Source organism: Theropithecus gelada, chromosome 3 (assembly GCF_003255815.1).
Source record: "Theropithecus gelada isolate Dixy chromosome 3, Tgel_1.0, whole genome shotgun sequence".
NCBI classification, from domain to species: domain Eukaryota; kingdom Metazoa; phylum Chordata; class Mammalia; order Primates; family Cercopithecidae; genus Theropithecus; species Theropithecus gelada.
The window spans coordinates 8,796,029-8,822,769 of NC_037670.1; the positions used below are offsets into that span (position 1 = coordinate 8,796,029).

At 46.5% G+C, this 26,741-nt stretch overlaps 1 protein-coding gene across 2 annotated transcripts; it reads right to left on the reverse strand.

Annotated features, from left to right (window-relative positions):
* Positions 1-286: 286 nt before the first annotated feature.
* Positions 287-26,741, reverse strand: EIF4H (eukaryotic translation initiation factor 4H). 2 transcript variants are annotated; one of them, XM_025378077.1, is made up of 7 exons: positions 26,492-26,741; positions 10,481-10,668; positions 7,502-7,566; positions 7,321-7,417; positions 6,913-6,972; positions 2,555-2,692; positions 287-2,252 (listed from the first exon to the last, which is right to left on the reverse strand). In XM_025378077.1, exons 1-7 carry the CDS (start codon positions 26,548-26,550, stop codon positions 2,113-2,115), a joined length of 747 nt encoding a protein of 248 aa, XP_025233862.1. In that variant the 5' UTR covers positions 26,551-26,741; the 3' UTR covers positions 287-2,112. The 2 variants fall into 2 exon arrangements, with proteins under 2 accessions (XP_025233862.1, XP_025233863.1); XM_025378078.1 differs by lacking the exon at positions 6,913-6,972.

Genomic DNA, 26,741 nt, shown 5'->3' on the forward strand with positions numbered 1-26,741 from the left:
GTAAATGCTTGATTTCTTCCATCTTGGGAAAAAAAAATGATGCTCCTTTACCTAACCAATAACAGCCAGACTTTCAAGGTTTCTGCCTGGTTGGAAAAAGGACATTTTTAGCAAGTGAGGGGAAAAAACTGGCATCCTATTTCTAATCATCACCAGCTTTTAAAATAACTTCACTCATCCCAGAATTAAAATTACAGTAGACTCTTCCATTTCAGTGGGGCTTCCCAAATTTAAAATTGTTACATTCCATGAGCAGCTAAAAAGAACTCAAAAATAAAGGCAAGCATTAAATATTATGTAAGGTTTTCTTTTATTTAAAAGATCATTCACAAAATACCATATCCATAGATTTACTTTCTGTCATATAGCTGAATGTGTTAAGTGTTTGGAATTCCATTCTTACATTTAAAAGTCAACTGGATTGCCCAGAGGTTTAGATGCATTTGTTTTGTTCTTTATCTTATCCACACTGAAGATGTAAGTAGGTCATCTGAAAGCATCGGGGTTGATTGCAACCACATAATGCATGTCTTTCTGAAGTTGAGTATTGGTGTTACACAAATGGTTCTTATCTTGGAAGCAGAGAAGCTGACAGGTGGAAGGAAGGAGAGAGTGAGTTCTGTGGATTGCTGAGGCCTTTTAACAAAGACACAGTAGGAAAAGCCAAGGGTGACAGCTGGTGACCAACTACTAAGCACACTCCTCTGGGCGCCCCAGGCCACCCTGGCCTGGCCATCACCTGGCGAGGGCCTCTTTCCCAGGCTCCTGCTGCCCGCCACCCCCAAACTGCTCCCCATAGGACAGACTGGGACTTGGGTACTGAAGGATTTTTCATCTGTTCACACACAGACGTTCAAGCTCAAAAGCCTAACCCCTAGCACTCCCAGGTAAGTGCTGAACTCTGCACATGGGAACAATCCAGTGTGTCCCCAAGATGTGGCCACAGACCTAGACAGCTGCAGTCCTTCTACGGCTATCAGAAGGTTCCTGACAGCTCTGCATAGTACAATTTAATTTAATCAAAGGAAATGAGTAAAGTGCCAGATTCTAGACCCATTTTGGCTCTGAACTGAAGGGGAGGTGGGAAGCACAGTATCTCATTATGTTGCCTATACTAGGAACAGATCAACACAAACACACAGGCAACAGGGATGGGGGGAAACGCCGCGTCAGCGCTGCAGTCAGCCCAGCGCAGCGCCAGCACCACCCCCTCCACCCCCAAAGCGCCTTGGCCCAGCAGAAAAGAACCCAGCTGGCCGTTCGCTGCACCCTGCCACAGAGGGGAGCCTTGACCGCGCCCGGTGAAAGGAGTGAACTAGCTGGACCATCGCCTCGAAAGAGCAGTAACAAACACGTGTGAATGCATGCAAGCATTCACTGTATCTTCTCCGTGGACTCCATACCGCTCTTCTATGGCCCCCACTTTCAGTCTGTTTCTCGTGTGAGCCTATCTGCTTGGACAGTTCACTGGGGAGGGGGCCATGGAGCCAGGACTCCCTCCAAATAGGAATGGAAAGGACCTTGCAGATACTTTTATCCTAGTTGTGAAAACAAGGTGCCTCCGATTCTCTTTATCCATCACAGCCAGATACCAACAAGGTCCCTGCCGTTCCCTGTCAGTGACTCTGGTTTTTGTTGGAAGCCCCAGCAATACAGAACTCAACATGCAGGTGAGAAGAGAAGCACTGAGGAAATGAAAGGAAACGCCTGGAGTTGGGCCACTGTCTAAAGTAAAACGAGAAAGCAAAGGAGAAAAATGATGCAGCACCGCAGCCCAAACGCCCCCCGCTGACGGCGGCCACCTCCGCTCCTCCAAGGAACCCCATGTGCTGCTGGGAAAACAAGGAGCAGGAGGAAAAGGACAGAAGGAAAATGGGGAAGCAGCGGAAGAAAGAAAAAAACGCACAAACAGGCACTAGATAGATACAGCAAAGCCCAGAATGTACTAAAAACCACTTGTTAACAGCTGACATGCACTCACAAGCTGTGTTTCCGCTGTGAGGAGGCCAATGGCAGGTGCGGGAGTGGCGGCTGCAGGACGGCTGCCCGGGGACTCACCAGGCTGTGGTCCTGCTCTAACCGCCCACGCCCCATTCCCTCCCAGCCGCAGGCTCATTCTTGCTCCTTTTGAACGACTTCCTCTCTAGGTCTGGCACCCCCGAAGATAGCAGAGTTGGGATTGGCTACTTGATTGAGGGGAGTCGCGACTGTTCGAGGTTTAAGCTGGAGTCGTGGTCTCTGTGCTCTTTCCTCTGGAGGAGAAAAAGCAGAGTTCGTCAGAGTGTGGATCCCATTCCACATCCAGCAAAACGATCACGCTGATGTTGCTGTCAGCAACCCAGCCCACTTTCTAAAATTCACCTGGCCTGCTACCCCATCAGCAGACGCTCTAATGACCAAAGTGAACTTGCTATTCTAGAGAACACAGGGATCTATTATGCCGACAACTCTGTGAACGTGGAGTGTGTGCCACAGGAATGCCAAGTCCCCATGGGGTGTGAACCTGATGATCCCATCAGGACAAGATGCCCTCCACTGACACACGAGCCCGTACCTTCTGTGGGTTCTCTGAAATCCATGTTGGATCCGCGGAGGGGAGGGCCATCTCTGAAGCGGCTGCCCATGGGGGGGCCTGTTCGCCGGTCACCTGGGCGACTACCTCCCCTGCCCCCTAAGAAGTCATCCCTGAAGCCTGAGGAAGAAACAGGACATTGAAATACTTTTCAAACTATCGTCTCCAAGCTGCTTATAGAATAACATTCTGGGAATTGTTTGAGTTTAATTTTAAATTCTTTAGTTTGTCCAGTATCTGAAGTATCTCCAAAATAAAAGTGTGTTAAAAATGGGTCCAAATGCCAATGTGGAGTACTGGCAGTGCTAACAGACTTCCCAAAGCAAAAGGAATCAGGATCTTAGGAGAGCAAACAAATGAGCTGTTTACATGCTCAGCCTGCAGGAAAAGTAGAAAAATATTAATACCACGAAACTGTATTTTAATATGGCTTAAAGCAAAACAAGAAAGCCTCAAAGCAGGTTGAATCCTATTTTCTAATATAAATCCATACAGTTATTTTATAAGATAAACCTGAAATTCAGAAGTATTTACAACTTAGAACACAAAAATCACAAGAAAAAGCTATATGAAGACAAAATAAAAATACAAAGTCCCCATTTTCCTGTTTTGGCTGCATTTCAGGTGTGGGCCATTCTACAAGCAAAGCACCCGTGTGGTAAACAAAGCAATTATCCCCAAAATTGGCCATGTCCTACAGAGGGGCATGAGCAGAGAGCACAGGGCCTCACCCCCACCAGCGCCTCCTCAGGGGCAAAGCGTTCTTTCCCCATTCATTTGTGTGCCTGCTAAGTGGGCTCTTGGCAGAAGTAAACTGCATCTCTTTTAGAAATGCTGGAATTCTCACTGGTGTGTAGGAGCAAAGAGTATTTTCTCAATGGTCTTAAGGGGCCTTTAGGCTTGTACTTAAGTGAAATCTAAACTTTTAACTGTATAACTACTGAGGTTAAAATTTAGTAAAAAGAGCGGTTCACGACTGTAATCTCAGCACTGTGGGAGGCCGAGTGGGAGGATCACTTGAGTTCAGGAGTTCAGGACCAGACTCAGCAACACAGGGAGACTCAGTCCTTACAAAAACACAAAAATTAGCTAGACATGGTGGTGCATGCCTGGGGTTCCAGCTACTCAGGAGGCTGAGGCAGGAGAATCACTCGAACCCAGAAGGTGGAGGGCGCAGTGAGTTGAGATCGCGCCATTACACTCCAGCCTGGGTGATGAAGTGAGACTCTGTTTCAAGGGGGAAAAAAAAAAAAAAAAACTGGCAAAAAGAAGTTAAACCGTAATTAAACAAATGAGCTTGCTGCTGTTGGTTGCACACTCAGGGGTGGCTGCTGCTACTCTGCAAGTGTGGTGCCAAGGCTCCAAGCTTTCAGGGAGCTCCTCTTTGAGAAGAACGCTCAGAGCCCACGGTATGCACTATACAGTCATCCTCATTATCCACAGATTCCATATTTGCAAACCCACCCAGTTGCTAAAATTCATGTTTAATCCCAAGCTGGATACCAGCGGCATTTCTGCAATCAGTCCTGGACCTGCAGAGATGCGACAATCCCAGCTGAGGCAGAAAAAGACAACGCTCTTGCTTGTTTCAGTTCTTAACCGTCAAGTCTTTTCATGATGAGTGTTGGGTTTTTTCCGGTGACATCGCTGTCTAAAGTGGCCCCAGGTGCAGTGTGAGGTGCCGTCTGCTGTTCCTAAGTGCAGGCTGGCTGTGAGGTGCCTTACAGACAAAACCGGCGTGGGACAAGCTTTCTAACAGGCTGAAATGATGGCATCACAGACTATTTACTATAGCTGGCCCTGAGTTCAATGTTAACACTACTAAATAAATCAACACTAACATTAAATGAGGCGTCTTTAAAATGAAGGTCACATAGGCCGGGCGCGGTGGCTCATGTCTGTAATCCCAGCACTTTGGGGGGCCAAGGTGGGCAGATCACCTGAGGTCGGGAGTTTGAGACCAGCCTGACCAACATGGAGAGACCCCGTTTCTATTTAAAATATAAAAATTAGCTGGGCTTGGTGGTGGGTGCCTGTAGTCCCAACTACTTGGGAGGCTGAGGCAGGAGAATCGCTTGAACCCGGGAGGCGGAGCTTGCAGTGAACCGAAATCACGCCACTGCACTCCAGCCTGGGCAACAGTGAGCCTCAGTCTCAAAAAAAAAAAAGAAAGTCATATAAAGCAATGTTAGGTATGATCAGCTGACGAAAATGTGATCCGAGGCGCACAGGAGCAGTGCCACAGTGCCTCATTCAGTGTTCTAGCAACTCCACAGAACCACCTCCAAGGATGAGCGCTGACTGCATCACCCCCCCCCGGGGGGGCCGATTTCTATTCTTTAAAGGTGGCAAGGGTTTTGGAAACCAATCGGGGATCTCACACCCAGTTCAGAGACTGAGTTAAATAACATCAATTTTGACAAACCAAGTAATGAAAACAAGTCTAAACAGATGTGGACCAATAGGTGCACTGCTTTAGGGGAAATACACTGGGAGGCATACAGTCGAGTATAAGGTCCTTTACAGTCTTTTACCCACCACATGACACAGTTCAGTGAACAAGCCTAGTCAGTATTCCAACATTTAGCTTCACGCTTCCCCCAAACTAAACTGTGAAGTGTACCTTTCCACGTTGAGTACAAAGTTTACACCCTTTACTATGAGATTAAATGATTTCCACCATCAATGTCCAGCATGAAACAAATCAGCTCACACCACGCTGGTGAAGCAGATGAACACAACTGCTACTTGTGTGTCCAGGTGCGTGATGGTGCACAAGAGCCCAGCAGAGACAAATATCGGTGTGCATTAACACCAAGGAACTAAGCAGTGGGAAATTAAGCAGGAAAGCAGAGGTCTGCCATGAACAAGATCTCTCATCACATCTGTTGGTGGGTTTCTAGGAAGCAAAATATTCCTGAGAATCTTCGGAGTTTTCTTTACAAAGCTTAGTTTAACACTGGCTATTTCTGATGGTGAAATGTTTTTGCTTTCTTTGTACTTTTCTGTTGCTCTATTTTGTTTTTCACAATGAGCACGTTTCACTAAAAAAAACAGCACCATCCTATTAAAAAGTAAAAAATATCTACTCTCACAAATAACGTATAAAGTATCAAATTAGCCATTACTCCATTGAGTGAGCCCACATCAGGTTTGAGATGTCACCAAAACACTGCAGTTCCCATTGGAACTGGTGGCAGCAAGGCCATGGCCGTGTTTGCTGTGTCTCTGCTTGAGCGCCAGTGGCCAGGCTAAGCCAAGGGTAGAAAGACGTTAGTATGTGGGCAACGTCTATAGTACCTGGAATACCAAACTGGCAGGGAAAGGCCGTGCCTGGAGCTGCTGGTTGGCTCTGAGAGGACAGCTGCTGCACGTTTCAGTCAGAGACCAGCTTATACATAAAATTACAGACTGACTCCACCATACTGCACTTTTATGAATAAGCTCATTTCTGACTGGCTACAGAATTATTCAACAGATAGTCACCTGTTTAGCCAAAGCTGAGTTTTTAAAAATCTCAGACTCACAAGACAGCGTGCACCAGTCCCTCCCATACTTACCCATTACTTTACACCAGTTTTGTTTTGATTGGGGGACGGTGCTGACATTCTATACAGCACAGTATGAGAGCACATCCCAAGTTTGTGGTAAAGAAAACAAATTTATTTCTCTTTTCCTACCTTTCTGTGTTATGACTGAAGTTTTTATTATATATATATTTTAAAAATTTATCCTTTTGTAATTAAAAAACAGAAAGTAGAGATGAAAAAAATGCTGAAAATCACCCTGCAGAGCAGACACCTGGCGCGCGGACTGACGCTTTATGCTACGACACCAGCTGGTCTGCCCGGGTTGCCTGAGAGAGAGAACGGCGACATGGATCATGTCCACCATGAAGGGACTGGACCTCCCCACAATCCTCCAAGAAAAAAATAGGCCATCAGGACGACCTTTTACCATGTAAGAGCCCAAACCTCTATCCTATGTTTTCTAGAAGGAACAGTACTTCTCTTGGTGCCATACACAAAACCACAGAGGAGTTTCCCTGGGCTAGAGTCTGAGAAAGACTGCTGAGTGAGATCGAGGACCCAGGAGCTGCAGGCTAACAAAGGTGACCACACAACGTGCGTGGGGCTCATCTGCCCACAGTGTGGAACCTTCAAGTCCTGCCCCCACAGGCTCTCACAGAGGCTTACTTGCATGCCTGGGCACCTTGCAGGAGAGTTGTTTGTTAAAGCAACTAAATAAGTAGTCCGGCCAGGCGAACAACTCACAAGAAACAGAGAGCAGCAGCAAGGCCCCTAGGAAAAATTAAGTGGTGATGCTTTAAATACTGATACCAGAATTGAAGTCATCCCGGGAATCCCATCCACCTCTAGATTCTCGAGAGCTACCCATTCCTGAGGATACACAAAAAAGATAAAGTTGAGGTCGTGTCATTACCTTGCTGCGCAAACATGGAAAAATTCATTTGGAAGACATACAACTCATGTGGTGGAAGGTTCAGTGAAATCATTTTAAGAGTTTTTGCTTCCAACAGAAAAAAACCAAACCAAAACAAAACAAAAACCAGGCTTGCAGAAGCATCAGCCGTTCTTTCTAGGATTTTACGCAAACTTTTAAAAGCTCACAAGAACCTATCATATCGATTATATGATTATAATGAGATAATCGAGTTCTACTAGGAACGAGTTGGAACTGGTAGGCATACTGTAAGTCTTTATGTTCAGCTTAGAAGAACCAATCACCTCTGTCATCTGGTCCTCCTTTTCTGAATCCAAAGCCACCTTTGTCTTGTTTTCTGCCTTCTGCAATGTCCACACGAAGTGACCGATCGCCCAACAGCTAATGATAAGGGGAAAATAGTGTAAGTATTGGCAAAGAAGAGAATCTCAACTGTTCTGACAGAGAAAACCTGAGGATACTTACTGCACCATCGTATGTCAAGGCTTCCTTAAGGGAATCCACTTCATCGAATTCTACATAGCAGAATCCTGGAAAAGAAAAAAACCCCGATTTCCTCAAGTAATTCTGGGTTATAGATGTGGGAAGATCTATTCATACTATTTCTCCACATCACAACTACCAATCTGTTGTCTAGATGCTGGCAGACTAGGAGAGCCTGAAGAAGCACACTTTACTATCAGCAGATAGAACCTGACTGGCATTCCTCCCTCTCAATTCTATTCTATCAGTCAGAAAATGCTAACTGAACATGCACTGAAATAGCAGCTGCATTTCTAGAAAGCTTTCTTCTTGAATATTTTAACCATAATATTCAAACCTTTCTCAGGCCATTTGCAGAGCTCTTCTGACTCCTGAATGACTATTTAATCTAAGTGAGGATGAGGTTTCATAGATTTCAAATTTGGTACCCAAAATGCTTTGAAGAAAGAGGCTTAAAGTGCCGATTTAACTTACTACTCAGGTAGTTGATATCAAATTTGCTTCACAAGGCTGAAAACACATCCTTGGTAACCAGGGCATTCTTCTCTGAATGTTAATTAAAAGACAGATGGCCTAGGTCCAAGTACATGTTACTGACAACCTGTGTCCCTGATGCCAGGGGTCTGACATTGCCCCTTCCTTGCTGTCTGCAGTCTCAATCCAGTTCATTACTCCCCAGATGCTGGCACTGCACGCTGCATGCCCTCTCCCCCAGCATCCTTGCCCTGTATAATAACTTATTAATCACACTTCACTTTTTTTTTTTTTAACGTAAGAAAGTGGCAGTCTTTTTATTGCAAATATGCACACACTCTCGGGCGAGGTTCTCTGGTCCTCAGGTGTGGGGGGCCAGGGAAGTCGCGCCGGCGCTCTCAGGTGATGTTCTCCAGTCCACAAATGCGGGGGCCGAAGAAGTCACGCTGCCGCCAGTGGGCTTTTATGCCTGGGAGCTGGAAGGGGAGGAGTTTGGGGCGTGTGTGTAGGAGTGGCTTCTTGAATTTCGGTGTCCCCGGCTTGACGGCACTCTGCGCATGCTCAGTTGATTTGGTTCTTTCCCCGGCGCGGGAAAATCTGTGATGAGGAACCCGGAAACAACAGGGATTGCTCCATCTTGTTCACCTTCCTCCATCTTGTCCCTTCCCCCTCACCCAAACAGTCCAACCTCTTATTGATTATAAGAATTTAGGGCGCCGTGGTCTGTCTGGCTGCTTCCCGCTGTTAGGGGGCGTAGTCAGGGTCTGAGGTTGGCAGTTGGGTGTAGGGATGCAGGAGCATTTGGTTGAAGGTGACTCGGGTGATCTCTTGGACCCTACGATTGATGTGCCTCTATGGAGAGTTTGATTAGTTGTTGCTTGATGAGTCCAGGTAACGTTGAGAGAATCTGCAACCACTACCTGTAGAGTTACCCTAGGCTCAGCGAGGGTGACAGGGGTCTCGGAGTGTGGGCACCGTCAGTCGTCGTCCAGGTCACACTTCACCTTTGAAGCCCACTAGACTGCAAGTGCTTTGAAGGCCTGAGTCCAAACTTTCCCTGTTTACCAACTATGTGTGAACCACATACTGCCTTGGAGGCCGGGCACAGTGGCTCATGCCTGTAATTCCAGCACTTTGGGAGGCCGAGGCGGGCAGATCACCTGAGGTCGGGAGTTCGAGACCCGCCTGACGAACATGGAGAAACCCCGTCTGTATTAAAAATAAAAAATTAGCCGGGCGTGGTGGCACATGCCTATAATCCCAGCTACTAGGGAGGCGGAGGCAGGAGAATCTCTTGAACCTGGGAGGCGGAGGTTGCGGTGAGCCGAGATCGCGCCATTGCACTCCAGCCTGGGCAACAAGAGCGAAACTCCGTCTCAAAAAAAAAAAAATACTGCCTTGGCTGGAGGGATGTCCCCCAGCTTTCCTCCCTAAGTGGATTCAGTATTGAGAATAATGGAGAAAACTATCCCCAACTTCACAGAGGCAACAGACGCCCTATCATGGACCTCATCTTCTAGAGCTGCTCAAGTGAAGATGGTCCTCTATGAGCCAAACTCCAAAGACTGCAGCGACTGAACCAGCCCAAAGGCTAGGCTCACCCACACACTCCTAAAGTTTAATTCCTAATGCTTGCTAGCAAGCAAACTGGTGGAGCTTACTTTCACAAATGTAACTAACATGTTTGCTTTCACTGTTTGATTACACACTATATGTGGCTTCAGATTCTCAAGTCAAAAAGATTAAGAATGCCACCGACACACAAAACCACCCAGGTCAGCAAGGCCTTCTCGACTGCTGGCACAGCTCCCGGCCATAAGTTACCTCATACTTGTCACAGATGTGCTTTTGGGTGGATTATGCGGGCCAAACATCCTGGGATCTAGCATTGTGCACTTACAAAGCAGGCACACTTCCTTCAGGAAGCCCTGCAGGCAGGAGACTGCTGCTCAGATCCCTTCTTCCTGCTCTTTGCTCCCACACCCTACAGACACACAACCTATAGACACCACATCTGAAATCTCAGCCAGTCCTCCTAAGCACACTCTCCAAATTTACAAATGCACACTGACAGCACTGGCTCCTTTTCTTCTGGGTTTTATGACAACTGGATGACAGGATAACTACCAAGAAAAATCTACGAGTCATTCCAGGAGAAATGTGCCTAAGAGTCCTCGGCGCTATTCCTCTCTCTCCTGGGGAACTCCTTTACTGGTAGACAGGACTGCTGTAGAGGTCAGGCTCACAAACCTGGGCATACGCCATGTATTTCCACGAACTACACTGTGTACAAAACATTTTCCCCTAAGTGAACTGAAAAGCTATGAGTTGAAGAGTTATGTTTCTTTCAACTACGTAGACCAGGCAAATGCTTAAAATACTTTCCTGATTGGAGCCTCTGGCTCACAAATCTATTTTTATTTAGAACCCCTTCCCATCCTCCCCTACCCCTTACAGTAATATGCAATAAGAACCCTCCAAACTCACCTTTAAATTTATCTGTGTCTTTGTCTCTGACTAGCCGTATACTCCTTATGCTGAGATCCTTAAAGATAGCATCTATGTCGCCCTGAACCGTATTAAAAGGTAGATTTCCTACGTAGGCTGTGTAGGGGGGCTCTGTGGGCAACTCCTTCTGGCTACGGGAACCATGGCCACCAGCACTGCCGCGGGACCTATGAGGGGAGACAAACAGGATTCAAGTGTGCCCAGAGTGGAACAAGCAAAACAAGTAAAGTGGTCTTCTGCTGAGCTACGCCATCAACGCAACACCCCAAGTGAGGCACTCTGCTCGAATGCACCTTAAGACTGTTATAGCTGGGTGTGAGGGCTACGCCTGTAATCCCAGCAGTTTGGGAGGCTGAGGCAGGCAGTTGCCAAGGTCAGGAGATCGAGACCATCCTAGCTAACATGGTGAAACCCCATCTCTACTAAAATATAAAAATTAGCTGGGCATGGTGGTGCACGCCTGTAGTCCCAGCTACTTGGGAGGTGGAAGCAAGAGAATCGCTTGAACCGGGGGTATAGCAGTTGCAGTGAGCTGAGATCATGCCACTGCACTCCAGCCTGGCAACACAGTGAGACTCCGCCTCAAATAAAAAAAAAAAGAAAAAAGACTATGTTATAGAGAATGGCCAGAGAAAGAAAAAAAAAGGAAAAGAAAATTTTTTTGAGATAGACTGTCACTCTGTTGCCCAGGCCTCAGTTATCTTGGCTCACTGCAACCTCTGCTTCCCGGGTTCAAGAGATTCTCCTGTCTCAGCCTCCTGAATAGCTGAGATTACAGGCATGCGCCACCACACCTGGCTAATTTGTGTATTTTTAGTAGAGACGGGGTTTCACCATGTTGGCCAGGCTGGTCTCAAACTCCTGACCTCAGGTGATCTGCCTGCCTCAGCCTCCCAAAGTGCTGGGATTACAGATGTGAGCCACCATGCCCTATCCAAACATAACATACCTTCCTAAGACAACTGCTTCTCTCCTAGTCACTCAGAATCTGTATCTGCAGTATTTATGTCCTAAAACCTAAGCAAATACCCTCCTTCACACACCGTGGTGCTAAGAAATACAAAAATGGACAGTCTAGAAGTAACGCTGTACTGAGATGAAAGATTACTGAAGTTGCTTAAGTTTAACACATTCACACATAATAGAATTATTTCTCCTATAGCTTGAACCTGGGACGCGGGGCTTGCAGTGAGCCAAGATCATGTCATTGCACTTCAGCTCGGGCGACAGAGTGAGACTCCGTCTCAAATAAATAAATAAATAATTTATTTATTTATTTCTCCTTATTGCCTGATTATGGGCTTAAGAATGTCCTAATAAAAATTTTAGATGTTACACAGCAAGTACTCACGTACATAACACTCTCATGCAATACTTCACAGGGTTCTCAAATACATGGCGTGCATTACCAATCCATTTCAACCTCAATGTCGTCTCCTCAGCTGTATCAAGCGTTGTTTACTCTGCATAGGTATTGGTTTAAATCCAGCCTCTGTCACGTACTAGCATATGACCCTGAGAAGTTATTCAACTTCTCTAAGCTTTATTTTATTTGTAAAATTGAGTTAATCCTAACACAGCACTTTGGGAGGCTGAGGTGGATCACTTGAGGTCAGGAGTTCAAGATCAGCCTAACATGGTAAAACCCCGACTCTACTGAAAATACAAAATTAGCTGCGTGTGGTGGCGCATGCCTGTAATCCCAGTTACTTGGGAGACTGAGGCAGGAGAATCGCTTGAACCTGAGAGGCGGAGGTTGCAGTGAGCCAAAATCCCGCCATTGCACTCCAGCCTGGGCAACAACAGCGAAACTCCATCTCAAAAAGAAGGAAAGAAAAGAAAGAAAAGGAAAGGAAAGGAAGGAAAGAAAAGAAAGAAGGAAAGAAAGGAAAGAAAGGAAAGGAAGAAAGGAAGAAAGGAAGAAAGAAAGAAAGAAGGAAAGAAAGAAAGAAATCAGAATATAGTATAACTAGATGATTGTATCAAAATGATATTGCCATGGGAATGCCCTAGGAGAGACTTAAAGTCGTTAGGAGTGAAAAGCCAAGACAGCCAATATTTGTTTTCAAGCAGGTCAGCATAAAGGGCATGTGTGCAGGTATACAGCAAGGATTTCGCAAACAGGGCAGAATAGTCACTTCTGCATTCGCCAGCATCATCTAATTGTACCATTATTTCAACCTTACTGTAGACTTGAAAATTTTCAAAATAAAACGTTTGGAAAACTCAGGAGGAAAAAAAAAATTAAGGGGGTGATTTTTTTTGAAACAGACATTTAATCCATTTCCTGTCTGCTCCAAGGATATTTGCTGGCAGCCAGCTGCAGGTTTTTTTTCTAAACGGGAAATGCGTTCGAATAAATGAGATCCTTCACGACAACCAAAGACCTGCTCAAAGTCATCCTCTTTGCAGGGGAAATATTAACACACATCTCAGAGAGCAACTGGGTCTTTCATCTACATACTGCTAGAAACACAACGGAAATTCCACTTCTTCCTGAAGAACTTCCAGGTGTCTTGCAGACAAACACTATTCAGTAAAGCATGTTTCTAAAGTAGAAGGGTCAACCAAGCTGTGATGATTCTTAGATGGTAAAAAAAAAAAAAATTTAAGTTTCCGAATTCACAATTCTGGTACTTTCCAACAGGAAGTTCCACGTTCTGTTCTAAGACCACCAGAAAACAGGTTTATAAGTGAATTGCATCCTACTTGCCCACTTCTCCCATCTTTCTGGGTCTAGTAAATGTGACTTATTTTGCATTTCAATAACCTTCCCCAATAGTACTTTATCGCTGGTATCTCCAAAACTATAAATCCTAAAATATTTTCAATAAGACACTATTTAGGACTGGATAATAAATACATGAGTTACAGTATAAGGTCGGGCCCAGTGGCTCATGCCTGTAATCCCAACGGTTTGGGAGGCTGAGGTGGGAGGATCACTTAAGGTCAGCAGTTCAAGACCAGCCAGGGCAACACAGTAAGACCCCATCCCTATAAAAAATACAAAAAATTAGCTGGGAGTGATGGTCCACACTTGTAAGTCCCAAGCTACCTGGGAGGCTGAGATGGGAGGATCACCTAAGCCCAGGAGGCTGTTGCTGCAGTGACCTGTGATGGCACCACTGCACTCCAGCCTGGGTGACAGAAAGAGACTGTCTCCTATAGAAAAAAAAAAAAAAAAAAAAAAGCCAGGAGCGATGGTTCATGCCTGTAATCCCAGCACTTTGGGAGGTCAAGGTGGACGGAACACCTGATGCCAGAAGTTCAAGACCAGCCTGGCCAACATGGTGAAACTCTGTCTCTACTAAAAATACAAAAATTAGCTGGGTGTGGTGGCACACACTTGTAATCCCAAGCTACTTCAGAGGCTGAGGTGGAGCTTGCAGTGAGCTGAGACTGTGTCACTGCACTCCAGCCTGGGCTACAGAGCCAGACTCCATCTCAAAAACAACAACAACAACAACAACAAAACACAAACAAACGAAAAACAAGACACAGTATAAACGTGTTGAAAACCATAAAAACAGAGGGTGAATGTTAAAAAAAAAAACTTTAAATTCATTACTCAACTTTAAACATCTAGCAACGTGTAATGATGTTAAAGACTGCTTGGTATGTAAGCAGCTCACAGCTGTGTGGGGCATATAAAACACGCGTATATATGCAGGTATGTTTCTGTGTATAAATGTGTAACATATACATAAAAACTAAAAAGGAGGGTGAGGATGAAGAGAGATGAAAAACTCTCAGTGTTTGATGTAGTTGCTGAGTAAGGAAAATGGAGGTGCGAAGGCTTGCTAATTGTGCTTGAACTTACAGAGTAGAGGAATGGTGGAACTGAGATCAGGCCAGACTTGACCCCTGATTGAGCATCGGAAGCCCACGTGAATGCCATTAAGATGATGGGGCACTGCTACAAATGCACTAGGATAGGAAGGTGGCTCTGGCTTTGGAAAAGATAGAGAAATCTAGTTTGGGGCAATCCATTTTTGAAAAATTAGCATATTACCAAATGGCAGCACCTAACAGCTAACTGGTGATATTAATTCTGGAGCAAAGATACACCAAAGCCCACCAAATTGCTCAACTCACTCGTGCCTCACAAAACCACCAGTGGCTTAATACCCTAGACTTTCCAATAATTACCAAAACAGTCCTAAATATTCCCATACCCTACCTGATGTAGTCCCTTCTCCAGGTCTTAGGCACTTTTTACCTTTTCATCCCATTCAATCAAATCACTAGGGGGCAGCGGGGCTGGGCCATGGAGGCAGACTTCACTCAAGCTAGCATGGATGAAGTGTCCACTGTGTGACAGTCACTTGAGACACAAACCCCAGGGTGTCCATCACATAGGATGACACAGATCTGTTACCCACCAATTCATTTACAAAATCAAATGTCAGAAAATGCTGAGCTAAAATGTCTGACGCATTTCACGAGATTCAAGTTTGGGGGATTACTATCTAAACAAACAAGCTGTGCTTCGTGAAATTCAGCACCTTCCTACACATCAGTAACAACACGGGTGAACAGATGCGCCTGACACCTTAGCTAGCTTGACGGAGGGCCTCTGCCAAATTACCTCTGTACCTACGTTTTCTTGTCTATTATTTTTCAAATATTGATTTTATAAAGTTTAAAACTGACCATAAAAACATTTCATAAGTACCAAGTGCTATATAAAAGTTTAACAATTCTACCATGCTCCTGGGTAGACCGGCAGGCTTGAGGCTACACTAGGCTGGCAGGAGTGTGTGTAGAACAGGAACAGATCAGCAGAGCGTGCCAATTCAGGACACCTGAAGTCAAGGTCTGTGCTGTAAACTCCCTGCCACTACTGAGCAGTGTCCTTTCTACTGCCCATTAGGGACAGTCTATTGATCATGAAAGATTAACGTAATCAATTACAGCCTCAGTAATTTAGGAAATCCCACTCTCAGCTCCAAGTGTGACTAAAATCCTTGACAGGCAAATCACTTTTCCTTACTCAAATCAACCACATATCTGCGTGTCTACGAAGGGTGGAGAGAGTGTAGAGAAGGCACAAACTTAAGACCCAGTTTCTGCCCTCAAGGAGCTGATAACTTGGAAAGGAGAAACTACATCACAAGCAAAGGACTGCAAAAATTCCAGGAGACAGCAATGAGAACAGTCTCTCCGGGGTGGAGCAGTTGGGAGCCAGGATATACGGCACAGCAGAGGGCAACAGAAGCGGGACTCCACTTCCAGATGGCAGATGGGGCCAATACTGAACCCTTAGGATGAGACAGAAAAGATCTGTAGGTGTCAAAGGAGACTGAGAGGGTAACTATAAAAAGAAGCCAATGTAAAGAGTAGATGTTGGCCGGGCGCGGTGGCTCAAGCCTGTAATCCCAGCACTTTGGGAGGCCGAGACGGGCGGATCACGAGGTCAGGAGATCGAGACCATCCTGGCTAACACAGTGAAACCCCGTCTCCACTAAAAAATACAAAAAAACTAGCCGGGCCAGGTGCGGTGGCTCAAGCCTGTAATCCCAGCACTTTGGGAGGCCGAGGCGGGTGGATCACAAGGTCAGGAGATCGAGACCATCCTGGCTGACACGGTGAAACCCTGTCTCTACTAAAAACACAAAAAAAAAACTAGCCGGGCGAGGTGGCGGGCGCCTGTAGTCCCAGCTACTCGGGAGGCTGAGGCAGGAGAATGGCGTAAACCCAGGAGGCGGAGCTTGCAGTGAGCCGAGATCGCGCCACTGCACTCCAGCCTGGGGGACAGAGCAAGACTCTGTCTCAAAAAAAAAAAAAAAAACTAGCCAGGCGAGGTGGCGGGCGCCTGTAGTCCCAGCTACTTGGGAGGCTGAGGCAGGAGAATGGCCTGAACCCGGGAGGCGGAGCTTGCAGTGAGCTGAGATCTGGCCACTGCACTCCAGCCAGGGGGACAGAGTGAGACTCTGTCTCAAAAAAAAAAAAAAAAAAAAAAAAAAGCCACCTCCCCACCGGGTGGGCTCAGGCCCTCAGCTGTTGACCTGAGACCCCCTGTGGCCCCATGTGTGACCCAGGTGTTGTGCAAGTGGTAGATGTTATGATGTTATGGGAGATGTTATTAAGAGTAGATGTTATGAGGGCAGGGATGTGATCCGGTAAGTAGATGCAACAGAAGGTCGAGTGCTCAAGGCTGGGCACAGGCATGTGGCTCTGGCCTGTAGTTCCAGCACTTTGGGAGGCTGAGGCGGGAGAATCGCTTGTCAAGTGGGCAACACGGCAAGACCATTCCTCCAACTTATGAGACACGTCTCATTTAATCCTCCCAACAGAGGAGTTTCTAGCTCTCATTTGGGGAAAGTAAGGCTCAGGAGGATAAAGTAGCGTAAACCAAAGAAAATGACTGGGCAGGCCGGGCGCGGTGGCTCAAGCCTGTAATCCCAGCACTTTGGGAGGCCGAGGCGGGTGGATCACGAGGTCAGGAGATCGAGACTATCCTGGCTAACATGGTGAAACCCCGTTTCTACTAAAAATACAAAAAACTAGCCGGGCGCGGTAGCGGGCGCCTGTAGTCCCAGCTACTTGGGAGGCTGAGGCGGGAGAATGGCGTGAACCCGGGGGGCGGAGCTTGCAGTGAGCCGAGATCGCGCCACTGCACTCCAGCCTGGGAGACACAGTGAGACTCCGTCTCAAAAAAAAAAAAAAAAAAAAAAAAAGGCTGGGCTCGGTGGCTCGCGCCTGTAATTCCAGCACTTTGGGACACTGAGGTAGGCAGATCACCTGAGGTCAAGAGTTCAAGACCAGCCTGACCAACATGGAGAAACCCTGTCTCTGCTAAAAATACAAAATTTGCCGGGCGTGATGGCGCATGCATGTAATCCCAGTTACTCGGGAGGCTGAGGCAGGAGAATCCCTTGAACCCAGGAGGCGGAGGTTGTTGAGCCGAGATCGCGCCATTGCACTCCAGCCTGGGCACCAAGAGCAAAACTGTCTCAGAAAAAAAAAAAAAGAAACAAAGAAAACTATATATCTACTACGGTAGTCATAAAATTTGAAAAAAAAATTGCTCTGAGGTATGTAATATATTTACCAACACAAAGATGAGGATTAAAATTAAAAAAATAAATAAAAACTATTTTAGAATGATAGGTGGCTAGGATTAGCCTTAAATTATCCTAGCCCACACCTCCACCCAAAAGTAGGGAAGAGAGATGTAACAGAAATAGCCAAAATGTTTGAGGTTAAAACTGGGAAAGGAATTGAGTTGTTGAATGGGTATCGAGTTTCTGTTTGGATTATGAAAAGGTTCTGGAACTAGATAGTGGCAATGGTTACACAACACTATGAAGGTATTCCATGCCACTAAACGGTATACTTAAAAATGGCTGAGGCTGGGCGTGGTGGCTCATGTTTGCAATCCCAGCACTTTAGGAGGTCAACACGGGAGTATCCCTTGAGGCTACTTCAAGATCAGCTTAGGCAACAAAGGGAGACCCCAGTCTACAAAAAAAAACAAAACAAAAAAACTAGCTGGGGCGGGGCAGGGTGGCTCAAGCCTATAATCCTAGCACTTTGTGAGGCCAAAGCAGGTGGATCACTTGAGGTCACGAGTTCGAAACCAGCCTAGCCAACATGATGGAACCCTGCCTCTACTAAAAATACAAAAAAATTAGCCAAGTGTGATAGCAGGTGCCTCTAATTCCAGCTACTCAGGAGGCTGAGGAAGGAGAATCGCATGCACCCGGGAGGCAGAGGTTGCAGTGAGCCAAAATAACACCACTGCACTCCAGCCAGTGCGACAGAGCAAGTCTCCGTCTCCAAAAAAAAAAAAAAAGGCCAGGCACGGTGGCTCAACCCTGTAATCCCAGCACTTTGGGAGGCCCAGACGGGCGGATCACGAGGTCAAGAGATCAAGACCATCCTGGCTAACACAGTGAAACCCCATCTCTACTAAAAAAAATACAAAAAACTAGCCAGGCGAGGTGGCCGGCGCCTGTAGTCCCAGCTACTTGGGAGGCTGAGGCAGGAGAATGGTGTAAACCTGGGAGGCGGAGCTTGCAGTGAGCCGAGATCCGGCCACCGCACTCCAGCCTGGGCGACACAGCGAGACTCCGTCTCAAAAAAAAAAAAAAAAAAAAAAAAAAAGCACTAGCCAGGCTAGTTTGCAGTTATACTGAGCCATGATTGTGTCGCTGCACTCCAGCCTGGATTGGGGGGGTTGGTGGGGAGGTTGAAATGGTAAACTGCTATGTATATTTATTACAGGAAAAAGAAAACTATGGCCGCGGTGGTTCACGCCTGTAATCCCAGCACTTTGGGAGGCCGAAGCGGGCGGATCACGAGGTCAGGAGATAGAGACCATCCTGGCTAACACTGTGAAACCCCGTCTCTACTAAAAATATAAAAAATTAGCCGGGCGTGGTGGCAGACGCCTGTAGTCCTGGCTACTTGGGAGGCTGAGGCAGAAGAATGGCATGAACCTGGGAGGCAGAGTTTGCAGCGAGCCAAGATTGCGCCACTGCACTCCAGCCTGGGCGACAGAGCGAGACTCCGTCTCAAAAAAAAAAAAAAAAAAGAGAGAGAGAAAAAAAACCTAAATAATGGCTACATTAGAGTTCCAAATACTAGTCTCTACCTTTGTTTACATATTAAAACGTTAACTTTTAAATGTTAGAAAAGTGAAGGACTAGAAAATTCCAGCCCAATCTAGACCCACTGATATTCTTCCATTAACAAAAAAGTATTTAGGGATGGGCACAGTGGCTCACATCTGTAATCTCAGTACTTTGGGAGGCCGAGGCAGGATTGCTTGAGCCCAGGAGCTTGAGACCAGCCTGGACAACACAGCGAGACCCTGTCTCTATTAAAAAACAATTATTTAGCTCAAGCAACAGTTCTTTACATGTGTGCAGTCTCTGAAGAAGGCCAAGATGTAATCCTTTGGTCCTATTCTGGCCTCGAGGGCCACACCTTTCTTCCATTCAGCAGTCCCAGAGACTTAAGAGCTGCTGTATCACTGCTGCTAAGGCTTCTTTCAAAGGTCCTCAACACTGAAGCTGCGCAGCCCTTCCTGCTAAGATGAAGTTTCAGAGCCTGGCCATCCTGACTATCACCTTCTTCTTCATAGGCTCCAGTGTGCTGATGCCTTAAAATATGGTTCCTAGAATGGTTCACAATATTCCACATTTATAAAGCAAAGACCCATACTGATCTCACAACAGGTCTTTGCATTAATACAAACCAAGGCAGGGGCACCAAACTGCATTACTCATGCTTTTGCACCATGCACTTGAAGTATTTAAAACAGGAAGAAAAATCACAGCTTCAATTAGGAATATCCTTGGTAAAGCAGTAAAAATGAATCATGACCCACTTTTTAATACCCTATGTTATGAAACACGCAAAGCACTTCTGCTGCATACACAAGCACGATGGCTGCTCCAGGAACAGCGCTTGAGCTACAAGCTGAACTAGCTGTTCTTTCTATAGAACAGCATTTTTCACCTGAAGGGAGCGACAACAAACTATGGTTATTCAGACATGGGTATTAGTTTTTTAAAAACGAAGTTAGTCTGTTCCCTGAAGTAAAACAACAGTATTTGGGTTTGTTCGTTTGTTTTGCGACAGGGTCTTGCTTTGTTGCCCAGACTTGAGTGCAGTGGTGCAATCACTGCTCACTGCAGCCTCAACCTCCAGGACTCAAGTGATCCTCCAGCCTCAGCCTCCCAAGTAGGTGGGACTACAGGCATACTCCACCACACCCAGCTAATTTTATTTTTGAAAAGACCTTGTCCAGACTGGGCTAGAGTGTCCTCCCGCCATGACCTTCCAAAGTACTGGGATTACAGACATGTGCCTGGCCAAAGTAACAGTATTTGTTGCCAAGGGTAGAAGTTAAGCTTTCAAGCAAGAGTTTCAGAAAACCTGTATCCATCAACATAAGCCTGACAGCCTTTCAATACTCACAGACTTTTCTAACATCTATGGTGAACGTGACTTTGATACTGTATAACAAAATGGTATCAACATTTGGAAGATCTGCATGGTTCTGCCTGGCTCAGTAAACAGGACTTTTCCAAATCACCAACACATTACAAATGTATGCACTGGTAAAGGATCCAGTTAGACACAGTACAAGATAAAGTGACTTTTTTTTTTTTTTGATACAGGGTCTCATCCTGTTGCCCAGGCTGGAAAGCAGTGGTGCAATCTGGGCTCACTGCAAACTCCACCTCCCAGGTTCAAGCGATTCTGATTCTATCACTTCAGCCTCCCAAATAGCTGCGACTACAGGGGCCCACCATCACGCCCAGCTAATTTTTGTGTTTTTAGTAGAGATGGGATTTTGTCATGTTGGCCAGGCTGGTCTCAGACTCCTGACCTCAGGTGCTCCGCCCACCTCAGCCTCCCAAAGCCCTGGGGTTACAGGAGTGAGCCACCATGCCTGGTCAAATGATGAATTTTAATGTAAAAGTATTAAGAGTTTACTGGTAAGGTTTCAGGTTCCACATTGCAACTAACCTTCACAGAAACTACTGCTTACTGAGTTATGGTATAGAATCAAATATGAATATCCAGAATTATCTGATTATTCCTCCCATTTCCAACTACTTATCTGTGCAAAGATTGGGCTGCTCCAAAAAAGTCAACCAAAGTAACACATTCCAAGAGTGGAGACAGATGCAGGTACAACAAACCAGCTGTACCCTATTAAGCCAGACATTTAGAAGGCTCCAAAAATGTGAGTACACATGAAAGACAGGGGAAGAGTGTGGAGAACAAAGGGAGGTGACAGGCCCTAGCCCTGTCCTGGAGGGCCATACTTAACCAGAGGCTTGTCAACCATGGAGCAGTCACACACTTGAGCACCTTCGGAAGGTCCTGATCAAGACGGAAAATCACATAAAACATGACACGGGGAAACTTCAAAGAACATTCAACTTACACAAAAGAAATCTTAGACGCACACACAGCTGTCACTAGGTTCTATCAAAATCACGCAATCACACTCATTTTGTGCCCGAGTGTGCAGGTCTAATCAGCTACACATGATGCGAAAGCAACCAGGCGGCAAATACTCTCCTGAACCTTCTAGGGGAAGCTGGAAACCAGAGTGTGATCCTGGACAGACATTCAGAGTCTGCTTTCTATGTTCTAAGCTTCCAGGGAGACTCCTTAAAATTGTGAAGTCTTTCCAGAACACTAAGCTTAATTTCTTTTCTTTTCTTTCTTTTTGTTTTTTTTTTTTTTGGAGACGGTCTCACTCTGTCGCTCAGGTTGGAGGAGTGCAGTGACATGCTCTCAGCTCACTGCAACCTCCACCTTCCTGGTTCAAGCCATTGTCCTGCCTCCGCCTCCCAAGTAGCTAGGATTACAGGTATGCGCCGCCACACCCGTTACCTTTTGTATTTTTAGTAGAGATGGGGTTTTGCCACATTGGCCAGGGTGGTCTTGAACTCCTGGCCACAAGTGGTCCACCTGCTTTGGTCTTCCAAAGTGCTGGGAAAACAGGCGTGAACCACTGCACCCAGCCACTAAGCTTAATTTCTAACAGAAATATAAATTGTGGCCGGGCGCGGCGGCTCAAGCCTGTAATCCCAGCACTTTGGGAGGCCGAGATGGGCGGATCACGAGGTCAGGAGATCGAGACCATCCTGGCTAACACGGTGAAACCTCGTCTCTACTAAAACACACAAAAAAATTAGCTGGGCGTGGTAGCGGGCGCCTGTAGTCCCAGCTACTCGGGAGGCTGAGGCAGGAGAATGGCGTGAACCCGGGAGGCGGAGCTTGCAGTGAGCTGAGATCGTGCCACTGCACTCCAGCCAGGGCGATGGGCGAGACACCGTCTCCAAAAAAAAAAAAAAAGAAGAAGAAATATAAATTGTAGGCTGGGTACTTGGGCTCACCTGTAATCCCAGCACACTGGGAGGCTGAGGCAGGAGGATCCCTTGAGCCTAGGGGCTTGAGACTACCCTGGGCAACATAAGGACAGTTTCTTTTTTTTTTTTTTGAGACGGAGTCTCGCTCTGTCACCCAGGCTGGAGTGCAGTGGCCGGATCTCAGCTCACTTCAAGCTCCGCCTCCCAGGTTTACACCATTCTCCTGCCTCAGCCTCCCGAGTAGCTGGGACTGCAGGCGCCCGCCACCTCACCCGGCTAGTTTTTTGTATTTTTTAGTAGAGACGGGGTTTCACCATGTTAGCCAGGATGGTCTCGATCTCCTGACCTTGTGATCCGCCCGTCTCGGCCTCCCAAAGTGCTGGGATTACAGGCTTGAGCCACCGCACCCGGCCAAGGACAGTTTCTACAAAAAAAAACCACAAAAATCAGCCGGGAGTGGTGGCGCACCCTGCAGTCCCAGCTAGTTGGGAGGCTGAGGTGGGAGGATGGCATGAGCCTAGAAGGTCAAGGCTGCACTGAGCTATGCCTGCCACTGCACTCCAGCCTGGGTGACAGAGGGAGAGGATGGATGGATGGATAGATAGATAGATAGGTAGGTAGGTAGATAGATAAATGTTTCTAACTCATACGTGGGGAAAATGAGGCTCAGAGAGGTGAAGGAACTTACTTCGGATCACACAACTAACACATGGCTGAACTGATAAAACTCTGGTCTGCCTTATTCCAAAGCCAGGACTTTTGCATCAACCTCTTAGCAGAGACCTCTTAGCAAATCCAAGTATTTCTAGTAACACTTTTCATAGAGGATAGTGGTTTGGAATTAAGCAGTGGAACACTTGGAGTGAAGAAAGAAGGATAACAAACCCAAACGACTTGACATTTGACAGGTAAACAGCATTTTAAAATAAGCTTTTCAACAGCTTTACAGGCCCTAGCATCAGTGAAAACTAGCTGTAGTTTTTATACACTGTTTTCCTTCCTTTATATGTAAGTCTTAAAATATGCTTAGAGACAGGAAGTAGAATGGTGGTTGCCAGGGACCTCAGGGAAGGGGGGCAATAGGGAATTACTATTCAAAGGGGACAGGGTTTTAGTTTTACAAGCTGAAGAGTTAAGGAGCTGGACAGTGGTGATGATTTGTACATTACGAATACACTCAATACCTCTGAAATGTATACTGAAAAATGGGTAAAGTGACACATTTTATGTGTAGTTTGCCACCATAAAAAATTTGGATAAAAATATGCTCAGAAATTTAGACAGAGATGCTAAGCTTAAAGATTCAAAGGTTAGAATTCTAAACTCCTAGGCTGGACGTGGTAGCTCATGCCTGTAATCCCAACACTTTGGGAGACGGAGGCGGGAGGATCGCTTGAGTCCAGGAGTTCAAAACCAGCCTGGGCAACATCGTGAAACCCATCTCTATTTAAAAAAGAATTTTAAACTCCCTAACTGAATCTTGATAAAGAATAAATTTGGAGTTTTGTCAGTTTTTAGATGGCACCATTTCAGCCACCTCAATTCTTGCCACCTCCAAGTTCCACCCTAATTCTCAGGATTGGTGGTTTTCCACTAAGTACCCATAGCTTTGTTGCAATTAGAAATGTAAAATCAGTATTACTCTGCACTTTACTGCCAATGGCAAATGAGAAACTGGAACCTCACAAAGATAATCTAGCAAACTGCAAAACAAAGTCTATTCAAGATCTGGTACAATCAACTCTTGATCATTTGGAATTCTGTTTTGATTTGCTTGCTGAACAATGCAATCCCTGATTCTCTCCCTGGCTGCTGGGGACATGCCTTTATAGGCTCGGGGGAAAAAAGCAGTGGTTCAATACTGTTTCCTGACAACTGCACTGGTTATTAAACACAACTACAAAATAAACTCACAAGGATGTATAATTACCAAACTATGTTTTAAGATTGTAACTGTTTTTAGATTTCAGGCCTACCATTTCTTTCACCTGTGACCCAAGTGATTTAGGGGTGAGATATATTAGCCTGGCTGAGGCATTTTAGACAAGGGAGAAGGTGCCTACACAAGTACCAAACAAAGCAGTATTAAAATTGCTTTCAATAGGTGGCAATCTTCTATGATGCTTAAGCACTGTAAAGCAGTGACATCTGTTCATGTGGACAAAATTGTAATAGCTGAGGCCGGGCGAGGTGGCTCACGCCGGTAATCCCAGCACTTTGGGAGGCTGAGGCAGGAGAATCGCTCGAACTCAGGAGGCAGAGGTTGCAGTGATCCAAGATCGCACCATTGCACTCCAGTTTGGGCAACAAGAGCGAAACTCCATCTTCAAAAAGAAAACAAAAACAACAACAACAAAAAACATATGTATAAATGAATACATAAATTCACCAACAGGTTTTTAAAACTACTTTTAAAAGTAGCAGTATTTTACATACTTTTACATGAATATGAAAAAATAGAAAATTCCAAGTAGTCAGACATAGAAGATGCTTAACAGTAAAGAGACTTTCTATTAGGAAGTTTAAATGATGCTACCTAGAAGACTCTCCTATCAGTTTTTGGAGTATACCTGGGGCAAATGGCTAATATTTTCATTTGCCTGTGGATATTTGAAATTAATAGCATCTTAACAGAAATTTACTTTTGATTGTTCCAGGCACTCCCCAAATGTTAAAATTTGACATCAGAAGAGCTGGCAAATGTGTCTGAAGGAATAATTTTTTTTTAAATCCCCACACTCAGTTTAACAAGGCCACCTTATTGTAGTTCCAATGCAACAAAAATTTAAATTGATCGCACTGTTTAAGAATTTTTCTGGGTACTGTTGTGAACGTTTTTTGGAACTAGAAAAAAAAAAAAACCCTAGTTATTAAATTTCGAAATGACTGGAGAACAAATTTGATGTCTAGAAACCTACCCCAAAGGCGATAATTTCATGTCATCCAACATTTATTTCTTTTTTTATTAGCAAATAAAATGTTATTTGGAATGACAATAGCTCCACCTACCCCAACACACTTCCACATTACAGTATCATGAATATTAGCTACACTCCTGCACTGAAACAAGCTTTTGTTTGAGCCGTTCTCAAACCAAGGTATTAAAAGTGACCATTCTTCAACAAACAAAGATACTTCTGGACTGCACCCCAGGAGACCGAACACCTCAGTGTGTACTATTGTGGTGTTATCCTGGGAAAGTAATCCTTTCTGCAAGAAAACACAAAGCCCAAGTGTGTCCTTGACAAATAGCAAGATGTTCATAGCCTATATTCTAACGAGGCAACTTGTATTTTTTTCTTGAAGTGCAGATTCCTGGAATTAAACACCAAGAGCTGTCTATTCAAAGATGTTTCTTTTAAGCAAGGTGTTTCAAATATACATAGTTGTCCGCATTTGACAACGATCAGGACGAGACTAAATGCGGTTTCTTCTCCAGGTCAGAGCGAGAAACCAGGGAGAAATAAAATTGTGCCAAAGAGCACGTAGCACCTGTCAAGGCACTGTGACCCAAGACAGATTAACACAAAGAAGCTACGATGGATTTGTTTCCATGGTCTCCCCCCGCCCGCAGGGAGTCGTACCATCCCCGGGCCAGAACCGCCAAATCCCTGCCTCACACGTAAGGGGAAGGGAATTGCTCCTCTTGGCTTCCGACCTTCCCCAGTCGGCGGGCCTCATGGCGAGGGGGCCAGGGGCCTGCAAAGCGGGCAGACAACGGAGGGCCGCGAAAGGGGCCAGGACCGGAGCGGGACAGGCCGTGTGGCCCGCACCCCGGCGCCGCAGCTCAGCCCCGCGCCGGTCCTACCGTAGGGGGGATGGGGCTTGAAGCGGGCGCTCGTCTCCGGGCACCGGGAGCCGCCGCGGCCGAGGCAGGGCAAAAACCGACACGTTGTCGTTGGCGGGAAGCAGTGGAAGGGATCCGCCCCGCGCGCAAGACCCCGAGCACCCAGCCGCCGCCGCCCCGTCTCCGAGCGCGCCATTTCCAGGCCCCGGCCCTCCAGGCACCGCTCCTAGGCCTCCGCGGGCCCCCGGGCAGGCCCCCGCCTCCCGCCGCCCCGGCTGAGCGCAGGACTGCCGCCACCTTGACGGCCCCGACTCCGCCGGTCCCGCAGCCCCCGCCGGGGCCCACGCACGTTCGCCTCACCCTCTGCCGCCGCCGAAGCTGCTGTAGGCCCGATCGTCGTAGGTATCGAAGTCCGCCATTTGCCGTCTCCGCTCCGAGAGGAACCAGGGTGAGCGAGGAAGGACCCCGCAATATAACTCCCCCCGCCCCGCCGCCGGGGCTGTCCGCCGCGCCGCCTGATCGCAAATCCCTCGGACGCATGCACGCGCGCGCGCGCGCGCACGCACGGACGCTTGCCGCGCCGCGCCAGGCCCTGGGCCCACGGGCAGCT

What these genes read in the sequence shown, in the direction of transcription:
- EIF4H (XM_025378077.1), bottom strand. Translation starts at nt 26,550, where the DNA reads ATGGCGGACTTCGATACCTACGACGATCGGGCCTACAGCAGCTTCGGC. An exon ending in AGACACAGATAAATTTAAAG is followed by an intron (nt 7,567 to 10,480) that starts GTGAGTTTGGAG and finishes TTTCTTTTCCAG; the next exon opens with GATTCTGCTATGTAGAATTC. An exon ending in CCGGGATGACTTCAATTCTG is followed by an intron (nt 2,693 to 6,912) that starts GTATCAGTATTT and finishes TTTCTTCCTCAG; the next exon opens with GCTTCAGGGATGACTTCTTA.